Source organism: Panthera pardus, unplaced genomic scaffold (assembly GCF_024362965.1).
Source record: "Panthera pardus isolate Hobbes unplaced genomic scaffold, ASM2436296v1 HiC_scaffold_1, whole genome shotgun sequence".
Taxonomy (NCBI): Eukaryota; Metazoa; Chordata; class Mammalia; order Carnivora; family Felidae; genus Panthera; species Panthera pardus.
Genome location: NW_026526654.1, coordinates 18143112 through 18156934, shown reverse-complemented (window position 1 = coordinate 18156934; position 13823 = coordinate 18143112). Strand labels below are relative to the sequence as shown.

Here is a 13823-nt window from a genome sequence, read left to right as displayed (position 1 = left end):
AGCCACTGAAGGCAACTGAAAGAGGTACTTTCTAAAGAAACAGAGAAGGAGGCGCCTGGCGGGGGGGGGGGGACTCAGTCAATTGAGCCTCCGACTTCGGCTCAGATCATGATCTCATGGTTCGTGAGTTCAAGCCCCACACTGGGTTCTCTGCTGTTAGCACAGAGCCCACTTCAGATCCTCTGTCCCCCTTGCTGCACCTCCCCGACTCGCGCTCTCTCAAAAATACAGAGCACGTGCTCAGTACTAGGTCTGTGGCCCCTTCCCAGTGCTAAGGGACTGTTTCCAGTTGTCACTGGCAGGAGCTTTGCCATCATGGGGTTTCTCACCCCTCCTGTAGTAGCGGCTTCCTCAGATAACTTCTCTTTGCCCTGGAAGAGCATGGCCCGGTGCTGTCCCTCCCTCCTGGTCCCTCTCCTGCTTCTCCCCTGTGACAGTGAGACATCCAAACGCAATGGCTGGAATCCCAGCCTGGGTCTCTGCTCTCTGGTCCTGGCTCAGGCACTGACGAGCCACATCACTTGACCCCCATGGGTCTCATCTAGAAAATTCAGCTGGTGTATTCAGTGTGTCTGTTTCAACTCAAAATCCATTGAATCTGAATTAACTCGAGTCTTCCTCTGCAGCGTTTCATACTCTCAATGGTCCAGGATTTAAAGATGCGTTTTTGTCTTTCTCTGCAGGATCTAAGAGAAGCATGCATAGAGAGATGGAGAGGAAGGAAATGAAATCCTTTTCATTTCCCCATTCTTCAAAAATCCTCTTGAACAGAGAGAATTTCTTAAGGAATAAGAAAGTAAAGAATAAGCGCTGGCCTTCATTGGTCTGAACATAATTAACCGGAGGAGAAAACCACATTAGTGATAAGTGAACGAGGGAGCCAGGAACGAAGAGGGCAGTGGGCGTACAGCTCCAAGGTAAAGGGCCGGGGGGTGGAGGGTGTCACCGGCAGGAGCAGCCTTCCGGAGAGCCCACAGACAGCAGGCAGGAGCAGACACGGTCCCCTGCGCCATGCGGCACGAACCCCCTGCACGCTCCTGCAAAGGTATCGTTTTAGTTTCCTTTAGAACCCCTGCTTTTCTGAGAGGATTCCAAAGAATTAACCAGCAAATGTATAATTTACACAAGCCGTGTCCGCTCGAGGGTCACACGTGAAGAATTTCAGTTCCAGAAGCAAGGAAGGGCAGATGTCAGTTTCCACGATGCAGTTAGGACCACCTGCATTTCCAGTCCTGAAAGGGAAGTGATTCTAGAATCTTGACCACGCCAAGCCCTATCCAAGATGGGGCTAGAATATCAAGTGACTGGACCTGTCTTCCATAGTTCTCCTTTTACGTGTGATTTTTAAAGTCCCTCCCCTATATCTCAATGATTCCGTGTACTGAGCTACCTCAAAACTCAGCATCCAGGCAGCGATCCTCTCTTTTCACTCATGAGTAGGACTCGGCTGGAGTTCGATCCAAGCCGCGCTTGGCCTGGATGGTTCCACACCGGAGCCATTAAAATGCACAATTTACACAAAGAACCGGATAGAGGGACGTACGGAAGGGATACCTTGGTGGTGCTGTCAGCATCATGCGGGGGGGTAGAGATGCTACGGGACACACAGCTCAGATTCCTCAGCAGATACGTGGCACAAGGAAAAAGCAAGAGGTTCAAGCCACAGGTGGAAAGAGACTTCAGGTACATGCCAGTCAGTGAATCAAATTTGTGGACCTTGGCTGGGTCCCGCTTCAAACAAACTCTAAAAGTAAAGGTCATGGCATTTAGCAAACAACTGGAAATTGGAACACTGGGTTTTTCAACATGTGAATATACAGTACTAAATTATTTAGTATAAAATTTTATATTACATCGAATATATTTTTGGATGTGATAAAGTCCTGTGGTTGTGTGTCATATATACGTGTATATATATTCATGTATATATAGAAGTACATGTATATGTATATATACGTGTGTGTGTGTGTGTGTGTGTATATGAACCAAATATATAGAAGAAAGGAGATCTGCTATTTGCTTCAAATTAACACAGAAGTGGAGATGAAACAAGGTTTGCCAGGAGTTGAAATCCATGTGGGGATGCGGGTTCATGATTCTTTCTTTTTTTTTTTTTAATTTTTTTTTAATGTTTATTTACTTTTGAGAGAGAGACAGAGTGTGAGTGGGGGAGGAGCAGAGAGAGAGGGAGACGCAGAATCGGAAGCAGGTTCCAGGCTCTGAGCTGTCCGTGGGGCTGGAACTCAGGAACTGTGAGATCATGACCTGAGCCAAAGTCAGACGCTTAACCGACTGAGCCACCCAGGTGCCCCTCCTAAACTCTTATAAATTCCAATTGTTCCACTGTAGGTTATCTGTCGTTCCAGGGCCAGCAAACCATGGCCTACACAAGTTTAATCCATAGCCTGTTTTTCACAGGGTCCACAAGCCAGGAGTGAGTCTTGAATTTTTATAAATGGTTGTAAAATATGTATGTGTATATTCCGTAGACATGGTATGTAGCCTGAAGATATTTATTAGCTGGCCTTTACAGAGAAATGTTTGCTGCTCCTGGCCTCTATCAACAATCATATCACCCACGAATAGGGTCCCTTTTCTTTCTTCCATTCTAAATGTGCATGTTTTATTCCTCTCCTTTATTACATTGGCTAAAACCTCCAGTATAATGCTGAGAAATGGTGGTAGCTGAATTTTTCATTTTTCCCCCATCTCAGAGAAGAAGCTTTTAACATTTTATAGTCGTGATGTTTGTTTTAGATTTTTCGTAGCCTTCCTTTATCAGAACAAACAAAAATCCCATTCTTTCCTACTTTTCTAGGAATTTTATTTTTTAAATTTTTTTTTAACATTCATTTTTGAGAGTGAGAGAGACAGAGCAGGAGCGGGGGAGGGGCAGAGAGAGAGGGAGACACAGAATCCGAAGTAGGCTCCAGGCCCCGAGCTAATCAGCACAGGGCCCAACGTGGGGCTCGCGCTCATGGACGGTGAGATCATGACCTGAGCAGAAGTCGGACGCTTAACCGGCTGAGCCACCCAGGTGCCCCTTCTAGGAATTTTAATCATAAATCAAAGTTGAGGGGGGAAAAAAGCAGACAATCCAGAAATCTAACTTGAAATGGTTGCAGGCAATTAATTGGCACAGGAGCAGGATATTTGTAAAGTAAATTATCTTATGAAGTTCCTAAGATAATATCCCTTTCCACGATCCAGTATTTTTCACTTTTAATTAATGTTAAGCCTAAGTTCACTGTCACTCAAGATCCTCTCCCTTCACTGCAGCTGAAATCTGTATAAGTAGATTCTTCAAAATTAAGTTAGAAGGACCCTGTCAAGCTCAGTTTCAAAAGGCACGTGACAAAGGTGCATTGACAGATTCACAGTAGAAATAACAAGGGGGAAATCCACTGCTTAACTAATGTATTCGTATGAAGTGTATTAAACAATTGAGCCCTTTTGGAAGCCAACAAAGGTACTTTTACGTTTTCATATTATCCTTTGTAGATATTTAGATTAACCAGTTCATCTTAAATAGGTTCTTTTAGAAAGCTGCTACACCATTATTCGAAGCATACAGGTCGGTTTTATGCATTAGCTTCTCAGTCTTATAAAAGCTCTTTTACTGACAGTCCAATTTCTACCACCACTCAACAGACACACTAACGTTTTGAAAGGCATTCTGTCTAATCCCATTTTAGTATTCCTTGGAAAATTTTGACCGATGCCTCTGGAAATTCAGCCAAGAGCGTTGTATCAAAAACTTGCTTGAATTTATCTAAAAATTCGTAGTCGGTGCTGAACCTGAATTTGTTCGCCCAAAGCAGCACCGTCCCCGGCTGGCAGAGGTGCGCCATGGTGGCGAGCAGCTTGTCCAGGAAGTAGTGGTGATAAACCACATCCGAGGCCAGGACGTAGTCGTAATGAAACGATGACCTGGGGAAGCGTTGCTCCAGACTTTCCCCCCAAACCAGTTCTCTCACTTCGGGCAGATGCGCTGTACGTTTTAACGTGTTCTTCAAGAGATTGTACTGAAGGTTTCCTAGGACGTCGGGCAGATCCGTTGCCGTGACTTGCGCTCCTAAGAGACAAAGAGAAAAATTGTAGGAATCACCTAGAAACGTTCAGGCAGCCACAGCAGACACGTACACTCAGGGAGAACACAAGAAATGTAACTGGGCTTCTCAGCTTTGTCCCCATTGACATGCGGGCTGGACGTAGTTGACCCAGTCCCACCGGTAACTCTTGCCTGTGGGGGGGTCTGCGCTGAGCACCGGACGTTTGGCAGCACCCGGGTCTCTAAGCCCAACTCCTGGCGATCAGAAACGTCTCTAGACATTTGTGGGGCAAAATCACCACTGAAATAGAATAATGTTAGCACATTTTAAGAAACAGTGGTGTGGTGTTGGGAGATTTCAGGATAATGAGCTGCTTAATAGAAGAATTCATAGTGCTTTTCCTTCTACAATTCTCTTTATCTGAAGATTTGTGTTTTCTTCTATATGAAGTATTCAGCACCCAGTTTTCTTTCTGTGTTGTATGACTCTCCCCAACCTAAACTTGTTAAGTTAACTGTTAGGCATCTTAAGCTAGTGACGGGAGTCCCCACAACGGACCGCCACGTTTCCCAGGTTGGCTTGAACAGGAGAACTGTAAAGGCGTCGGCAGAATTATGCCGCACTTGTGCCCACCCCCTGCTCAGTGCTCAGGAACTCACAACCCGCATTTGGGGTATAAGTCTGTCTTCGCCTTGGATTATCTCACTTGTGTCTCTTCAAAGGGTTAGTTACAACATTTCCGGCAAGAAACAGGAGACATGTTCCCAACAGGGGCTGGACAGTCATACCTCCAGAATCTGAACTTCATCACCTGGTAATCGGTGGACTGGGCGAGGTAACGAACCTCTCTCAGATGCAGTTATCTTTTCTCTGGGCTAACAGCTTTCACTCCTCGCTCGTGACATTTTGGGGGACTCAGTGAGTGAAATCGTGACCCGGCACCTGAATCGCAGCTGGCCGGACAGGGGGCCCTCACTATCACTGCTGCCAAAGTGAGGGTCTTTCTGAAACAAAGTGAGCAATAAACAGACAAACCTAAAATACTGGCCACAATGGAAACAAGGCCTGGTCCAGCACCAATTTCAAGAATTTTAGCGTCTTGGAGATTCAGTTCCTCTGAATGTTCTTCCAAATACTGACACAAAGCCGTAGCCTAAAAGAATACAATTGTCACCTGACCATCAGAGCGTTGGAAACCAGTAGCAACCCCCCTCCCCTCCCTACCCCTGCGAAATACCCAAAGAGACGTTATTAATAGTTTCAGTTTATGAAGGGGTTCGTAAGGATTGAAATCTACATTCGATGCCATATCTGGACCTCTGGAACCTGAAAGGTACAACAGGTGTCACAGGAACTGGAAACAGACTTTCTCGATTGCCTCTCTCAGAAGACCCTGGGTCAGTCCGTGTCCAGCAACGGGCAGATGAACTCAGCTCTCAAGTCCAGGAGACGAAGCCTCCAGAACCGCTCTGGTCCGGCCGGGCCGTCCACTCAGGAGCAACTGCTGTATAGTGAGCGGCCTCAGGCTCAGCGAGTTCAGGCTGCTCGGGGCTTCCTCTGCTGCTCTGGACGGCGGGGCAGGTGTTCATTCCGTAAGCGGGCGTCGAAGAGACAGACACCAGAACAGGGCTTGTCTGGCTGCAGTGTGTGCCACAGCCACCTGGGGCCCGGCCAGGGTGCCCACGTCCAGACTGCGTGTCTGCGAGCCTCGGGGCCCTGGCGGCCCTGCGGGTCCACGGCCACGCCTTGAGTCGCAGCAACGAGACTCTAGAAAGCATGTGACTTTTTACACCGCAGCTCAGACGTCCTTTCCCTCTTCCTTCATTCTCTTCTGCCTCCACCTTCTCCCCACCTTTCTACGAAGAGATAAAGGGTATTGGGTCTGCATGGACGGGTGAGGTGTTTACTCTGAGGGGTCTCGGTTAGCAACACCACGGACTCCAGAGATCAGGAAGCCTCCGCAGAGGAAGTCCCCCGAGTTAGGAACGTGAATCCTGGGATGAAGAAGCAAGTTGAACTCCAGTTTGTGCACGGTGTTAGCTCTCTTCTTCCTGTGGCTGCTCTGGGCTCGTTATGATGCCACTTTTGTTTGGGGCCCGGCTGGAGTGGGGGCGGCCCGGACTGTGTGAGACGTGCCCCTCGCTGTGGCCAGGGCAGGGGCCCCAGAAACCTACCCCACAGGCTGCTCCCTCTCATCCCCCCCATCTGTTCATAGTGAATAGTCACACGCACAGACAGATGTGACTCTCCGTGTCTCCTCTCTAGGGACTCGGCGGGGCTGGGGGAAGGACATGTAAACGGATCCTAAGACAGGTGAGGGGTATAAAGGAGGCCCCCTCCAGGGACCCAGGGGTCCAGTGAGAGGTGACCTCAGTGCTGAAGGATGAGGGAGCACGGACGGGGCGGGGGGGGGGGGGGCCTCCAGCGAGGAGCGGCAGGTGGAACAGCACCATCGCAGGTACACGGCACAGAGTTCTGGACTTGGGAAGGGAGCTCTCCGGCTGAAGACGGATAATGATTTGTGGTGCAGGGAGGACATGAGGACGTGTCACCCAGAGCCATCACAAGGGCATGCTGTGGAGGGGTTCTCTGAAGAGGAAGCTGCAGGCTTCCCTCCGTGCCCTGCCCTGGGAGCTGACCCCTGTGGGTGCCATCCGGAGACCCAGCTTGATGAACCCCTGTGTGGTGAACACCCCCCTTCCCAGCCCTGCTAGCAAACTCCGAAATGTGGGCTCTTGGGCAGAGAGCTGCACTGGGCGTCACACAAGGCATCTCCCACCTCCCATAAAGCCTGCTTTCCCAGCTTTCAGGAAACCCAGGTGCCAAGAGAGGCCAGGCTTGTGTGTGAAAGGTGGAGGCCTTACTGAGAATGAAACAGTCCCCGGGGGCAGATGTTCCTCCAGCCCCGATCTCCCGAACCCCCTGCCCTCCTGTCTCCCCCCCTCCCCCCCAGCTGTCCATTCGCCGCATCCATTACACCAGGAAGCTGCGGGGAGTTGGCGGTTTTCAAACGTGTTATGAAGCCAAAGCTTCCTGGGAAGCACATCGGGCTCCCATGCACAGGGGATGAACACCGAGCTTCCTTATCTGGGGGAGAGCAGCTCCAGGACCACCCTCCTGGCCCCCCCTCACCTGCCCCCCCCCAGGACCCAGGATGCCCTCCCCAGGGAGCCCCATGGCGCCTCCACCCACACAAAGCTCAGCATGCGGGTCTGCCTTTGAACCCAGACCCCCGTGCCATCCCCCAGTAACTACAGAGCAGCTTGGATCCGGAGCCTCTCGGAGCACAACCAGCTGGCATTGGAGGGCCACTGTCCCGAGCCCCGGTGGCACAGCTTCCCCCAGCGGGTCGACATTTCCGAGCCCTCAGCTCCCTGGCTGTCAGGTGAAAACAGTGTTGCCTTAGCAATTACTTCAGTGAGTACTCAGGACCCTCCCAGAGTGATCGTGCACCACCCATTGTGCCCAGTGCACCTCCCAGCATGCCCAATGCACTGCCCAGTGTGCCCCATACTCCGCCCAGCATGCCCAGTGCACCTCCCAGCATGCCCAGTACACCGCCCAGTGTGCCCCTTACTCCGCCCAGCATGCCCAGTGCAGAAGGAAGATCAGGGAGGTAAGTGGGCATACACAACCACACAGCAGGAACTAGCGGGGCTCCTGACTCGAAATGCACAGCATCTGCCCCATTTCCATGCCGCCCTCGCAGGCTGCTGCAGGAAGGACAGGGAGCCCGGCCTCCACACGCTTCCCCTGGAACACCCACGGCCTGGAAGGGAAGCCAGCACTGGGCTCTGATCGTTTTGGTTTTTTTCCCTCAACGTTCATATGAATTTTTCATCTTCCTGACATGTTCAAGCCTATCTTCATGTAGAAAATACTGTTTCAAGAAACACGGCTTGGAGGGAAGTGATGACTCCTGCAGGAGATGCTGTGCCTTTGCGGAGTCCCGGCGCACCCCCGCACCCCTGGGGGCCCAAAGCGACCCTCCACTGGGGAAGCACAGAATGCAAAAGCACTTGGCACATTGTCCCAGGTGACCCTGACGTATGGGATTGTCACTGTCGCCCCCAGAAACCCCGCCATCCTGAAGGTGACGGCTGTCTCACCCCCGGCCACACCACCGCGCCGTAGCTCTCTATCGATTCCTGGATGACAATCTTCGTGCCTGCAAACAGATAGTGCTCCTGAGTGTAGCTCTCATAGTCTGTAGGAACGAACTGCTGGAGGCTGTGAAGGGATGGTTCTATCTTGTTAGAGCCTGTGGGGCAGAAAATAAAATAGGTTCCGTGATTTGTGGATCCAGCACAAATACTAAGTAGAGCTGATAAGTCGGGAACAGATTGGGCAGTTTTCCCTCAGATGCTGGCAATGACCGTGGCTTTAAACTGGCACAAACCCGAATGATCTGGGGTGATAGGGACACCGAGTTCGGACGCGACATGTTTGTGACACGACGAGATGCCAGAGGATGCCCTGGGTCCTCTCCTCCATGGAGCAGAGGACAGAGAGGCGTGGCTCCCCTCCACCCCTCTGTTCTGAGGCCCTCTGTAGCCAACCAGCAGAATGGCACGGACGAGCTGTCTGCATGAGGACCTAGGCAAACACGGACCCGACTATTTTTAGGTCTCGAAGTGAAGTAACATTCCCGCGTGTTGGCTGGAGCGTGTTCCTTAAATCCTTCCTACGGCTCCTCTGCAAAAGGTACAGGTCACCCGAAGACGAGCCAGCTCCACGGTCCTGGGGTGGTTGTCAGATGAACCCTGGCTATTAAGTTACTATTGCTTTAAATACCCATTAAACTCATGAGCAGCTCTCGAATATCACATAAAATGAGCAGAAAAGAGCACCTGATCGCGGCTAACGTCATGGAAGCACAGGTCGTGCAGATTTTGCAGAGTTCCAGAATAAAAAGAGCAGCGCGCGAAAATGTCAGGAGTGGGGATGCCAAGCACACGCACAGCAGAACGGAAGCTGCTAGTGCCAGCGGTGGGCAGGAGTTAACAGCAAGGAGCCGGGGGGAGACCCCCACGAAATCTGCCTTGGCTCCCTGAGGCTCGCCTGGGACATTTGTCACCACAGGTGGAAGATGGGCTTTGGAAAGGAGATGACAGGGGCGGTTGGTTCACATTTGAGCTGCTCTCATCAGAAATCTGCACTCGAGGCGAAAGAGGAGGAGGTGAGGGCAGGGCGCGAATACAAGGTGAAGGGTCAAGGGTCTTTGGAGAAACCCAGTGAGGAGCGCACCCTCTGAGGCAGGCGGGGACGGAAGCGATTTGGGGTGTCCCTGATTAGCGGGTGCACCGGGGCAGATCTGTGCTGCTGGTCTGCTCACTGGAACAGGCTCACAGAAGACCACAGACATTTGGAGTCAGCTCTTCCAAATGTTTACAACCGTGTGACCACGCCTGTTGAATCCAATTGTAAGCAAACTGACAAAACCTCCCAAAACAGGGCTGGCGTTTTGTCTTCGCATGTGTTTTCATTTTGTTTTTCTAGCAATTAATTTTTGTGGTATTTTACCAAAAAGGGTCAGCGTGCAGCGGACTGAGAAATGGTCTCAGAGCCCAGCGGAGCACGGGGACTGGTTTGTAGACTAGCATGACGGGCGACCACAGCCCTTTTGGGAGCACTGCTCTTGGCCCCCGGTTCTGATGGAGCGTGGGCTCCAGCCCCCAGGGGAGAATTCTGCGCCCTGACCTAAAGGTGAGCTTTCCAGAGACCTGGGGCTTCACCGAGCAAGAACCTGCTAATAAACAGTGGCCAAGTCAGTCGTGAGACGTCATCCTTTCCTGTCCCGCACCCTGGTAGTGGGGGAAGGAGACTTATGGCCTTCACCCGCCTCTTGTTATGGGAAGCTCCTGACATCTAACACCACCAACCCGTTATCTGTGAATGACCAAAGAGGCCCTAGCTTCTCCCAGGGAACCGGAGGCTGACTGGGCTTTGCAGAGACGATGAAGAGGCAGAGGACTAGACCGTGGTTTGCTGGTAAATGCTTAACAGTCGGTGTGGGGCGAGGGGAGGAAGCACCAACTTTAGGGTCTGACGATTACCATGGTGTCGATGCTCCCACCGTGGCCATTTCCAGCCTTCAGCAGACGCCCTGGGGAAAGCTGTGCACCTGCTGACCATGGCAGAGTATTTCCACCACGCAGAGCGATGGACACCAATAACCTCAAGCGCATAGATAATCTTAACGATCATCTTATAATGTAACAAAATAGGTCATGATGAGTTGTATTTATTACCTTAGCCTTTAAATATACCCTTGGCTTTTATCTGATCTATTGAGTGGTAAGTTTTCATAACTTACATTTCAGTAATGGCCATGTTTAACAACCACCCTCAAAAAAATCCCTGAAATTCAGGAGCTGGTACAGGCCAGTCGGTACAAGGAGCCAGTCCAGGGCAACTCCTTTTTCCTCTGAGGTTTCGTCACTGGAGTAGGTGACTCAGAGCAGCCAGACCAGCAGGGACTCATGCCAGCTCCTGCAGGCTTCCCTCCGCCACTGTGGCTCAGATGGCTCCTTCCCTTCCTCCTGCATCTCACCAGCTGGGGACTTACTTTTCACTGACCGCAGGAAAAGTCAATGGGCTGATTGGGAACAGCTCTCCGGTTCATAGGCTAATGAGCTGATAAGTCCTGTTTTCCCAATCAACCTTGGACAGTAACACGAGCGTACAAATATTGTCCCCTAAAACCCTTCCACATCCTACAAAGATAATTTGTGTTTGTTGCACATTAAACATTTTCACTTATTGTATCGATGCTAGTCTGAGAGTGTTAGATCAGGATTTAGAGATACAAATGCCTTTCTCTGTAAACTAGTTTAGCAAAAATAAACAGTCCTGATTTAGTTGAGCTGGAACATAACTTTACCATGTTAAATGGTTATAAAGGTTTGAAATGCTGTATCTTGGCTTTTCTGACATTCATCATTACGTCTACCATTTATTACTACTGAGTCCCTCTGTGCAGAAATGCAACCCACATATGATACAGTTGCCGGGGAGAACATTCTGGCGAAAAGCCGAAGCGAATCAAGATTTTGTTTCTTTTTAAAAGTTCTAGGGGCTCCTGGGTGGCTCAGTCGGTTGAGCGTCCGACTTTGGCTCAGGTCAGGATCTCACAGTTGATGGGTTCGAGCCCCTGCGTCGGGCTCTGTGCTGACAGCTCAGAGCCTGGAGCCTGCTTCGGGTTCTGTGTCTCCCTCTCTCTCTGCCCCTCCCTCGCTCATGCTCTGTCTCTCTCTGTCTCAAAAATAAATAAACATTTAAAAATATTAATAAATAAATAAAATTTCTTATTAACAAAAAATATAACCATTTGAGATTTACAGACACGCCAAAACAAATTTGTGGACTTTGATAAGTGCATAATAAACAAAAACAAGGATTGCTTTTAATGCTATGCTTCTGCTCGCGTTAAGGCACTTTTCTACCACGCTTCACTATAGGAACCATCTAGAGTTAATAGGAAACGGGAACTCTTGTCACGGAAGTTAGCTGGAAAATGCCGTGGCCAGGGAGACAGCTGAGAAGGTGCTGCGGTCTGGAAGGAGGTTACCTCCTGGAGGGCCACCGGTGTCTTCCTCCCGGGGAGCCCCCTCCGGCGCGGAGCAGCCATCCGGGGTGCATGGTGCTTCCTGCAGGTGCTGGGACCGCTGCTCGGAGCTCAGACACGCGTCCATGACCGCAGCTGCTGGAGACCAGAGAAGCGGACAGGCCCCCCGCGCGCTCAGCCCAGGCTGGCTGAGCCTCCCAGAGGCTCTAAAAGGTGCAGCTTATCGCCTTAGCATCTGCTGAGCCGCAAAGAACCCCTGCTTTTCAGCTTTAGCTCCCCCCGTCGGCAAAGCAGCTGCCCCAAGGCGCTGCCATCCTGGTTTCGCAGAGCAAAGGAGAGGGGGACCGTTCAAACATCACCCCGCACCTGTTCCGTGCATCAAGAAACGCAAACACAGAGCGAGCGTAGCCGGACACGCACGACGTGGCTGGGTTCTAAACCACATCTCATAGCTTTTGGAACCGAATCTTCATGAAGACAATCTGATCTAGCAGCGCATCGTACCGTCACGGGTACCGTGTGGGTTGAGGGCTCAATGACATCACGGATGAGAAGGCAGGATTTGAACCAAACCCAGGGCTGCTCCCTTCTCAGCGGAGGCTTTATCGCCAGATCTAGAAAGCGCTGGGGGCCCGAGCCAGGCGCCTGACCTGGCTCCCCGCTGGGGCGCTTGGCAGCCCACCCACCCCCCTGCCTGCCGTTTCCTCATCAGCAATGATAGTATCTGCCTGCTTCCTCGGGCCGAGGTGAGAAGCAGGAGGGTGAAAGTGATGAGCCCGGAGAGGAAAACTACCAGGTTTAGAAAAGGAGAGCTGGCTGTTGCGATCACTGATGGGCATCAAAATAGTAACTGCAGGACGTGTACTGGTTCCAAGCCCTGCTCTGGTGCAGTGCATTGATTCTTCCAGTCCTGGCAATAGTCTCTGTGAAGTAGATGCTATTATGCCTCTTCTCAGATGCGAGCAGGCCAGGCACAGCCGGATTGAGAGGCAGCCCAAGAGCAGGGGCAGATCCGAGAGTCAAACCCAGGACGTCGTGCAGCAGAATCTACGGGCTTCCCCACCAAGCGGGCTTGGCTTGGGTTTCCCTGCCCCCTCTGCCCTGAAATCACTCATAACACTCAACTGTCACAGTGACACTTTCGAGTCCTTTGCACAAAACGTGAACGGTCTGCCTCATCTGCGTTGACCATCCTGAGTTCCTCTCTGCACACCTGAGCTACCCTGTCCTGTCATCCCAGCTGGGGGCAACGGCTTACTCCAGTGAGCAAACAGACAAAATGCAAGAAAGCACAGCCCCCGAAGCAAATGGCATTGCATCGCACACCCGGGACAGGCTGTGTGTGCCTCGCATCAGTGTGCCACAGGGCTTCAGACAAATGAGATTCCTGTGAAAGTAATTTAACATGCTCCTTGGCTCTGCAATCAAATAACCAAATATTTGCCCCAATTCTCCCAACTCCCCACGCCAGCCACAGTGCTCTACCGGGCTGTGCGTCAGAGCAGAAGTTCTTTCTCTTGTGGGTGCTTACTTGTTCATTCCTTTCAACCTACCCCTAAAAGATACTGCCCGGTTGTTTATCAGTACACACAGCGTCTTCAGGGAGGAAGCCTGGCACCGTGGTGAGGTGCCCGCATCTGAATCTTGGCTCTGCCCTGTGCATGATGGGGGTACCTACCTCTTCTGGAGGCTGTGGTAATTAACAGAGGTAAGCTACGCAGAGCGTCTCACGTACAACAGCAACCGTTTTGTCCGAAGCCAGAGCGTGGTCGTGCGATAAATCCAACACTCCACGCAAACCACCCTCATCCAGCACCATGGGACTCTGTGCATTAAATTTAAGACATCTCCCCATTTTGCATGCAAGCGAGGGAGAATTATTTCCAAATGACAGCTGTACTTTTCCTTTTGGAAGGAAATGACTCCCTCCCCCATCATTGTAGTTCACATGAGAATTTAATTTTTTCCCAGACATCTCTGCACTGAAAGTAACGCACCATGCATTGTAGTTATTCTAGAAAATAACTACAGGAATCTACCTAGTGTTATTAGTCAGACGTAGCATGTGGTATGTATCGTGTGTTAGTTATCTAATAAAGATTTGGGAAGTTTTTAAAATGACTTCTTGTTAGTACCCTCAGAATCATTTCAAACTGTTAGTTTAAACATTACCTTATGTAGCAGAAGAGATTTGAGATTTCTGT

General features: G+C 50.8%; 1 protein-coding gene across 1 annotated transcript; it reads right to left on the bottom strand.

The window, feature by feature from the left end:
* Positions 1 to 2190: 2190 nt before the first annotated feature.
* METTL21C (methyltransferase 21C, AARS1 lysine) lies at positions 2191 to 12160 on the bottom strand. The gene is made up of 5 exons (XM_019443938.2): positions 11986 to 12160; positions 11623 to 11757; positions 8162 to 8313; positions 5088 to 5205; positions 2191 to 4075 (listed from the first exon to the last, which is right to left on the bottom strand). The coding sequence occupies exons 1-5, from the start codon at positions 12062 to 12064 to the stop codon at positions 3681 to 3683; spliced, it is 879 nt and encodes a 292-aa protein (XP_019299483.2). The 5' UTR covers positions 12065 to 12160; the 3' UTR covers positions 2191 to 3680.
* Positions 12161 to 13823: the final 1663 nt, after the last annotated feature.

Excerpts from the sequence above, each read along its gene's own strand:
- METTL21C (XM_019443938.2), bottom strand. The coding sequence starts at position 12,064 with ATGTGGTTTAGAACCCAGCCACGTCGTGCGTGTCCGGCTACGCTCGCT. Across the intron at positions 8,314-11,622 it reads CACCGGTGGCCCTCCAGGAG|GCTCTAACAAGATAGAACCA; the intron begins GTAACCTCCTTC and ends TCTGCCCCACAG. Across the intron at positions 5,206-8,161 it reads GCGCGGTGGTGTGGCCGGGG|GCTACGGCTTTGTGTCAGTA; the intron begins GTGAGACAGCCG and ends GTATTCTTTTAG.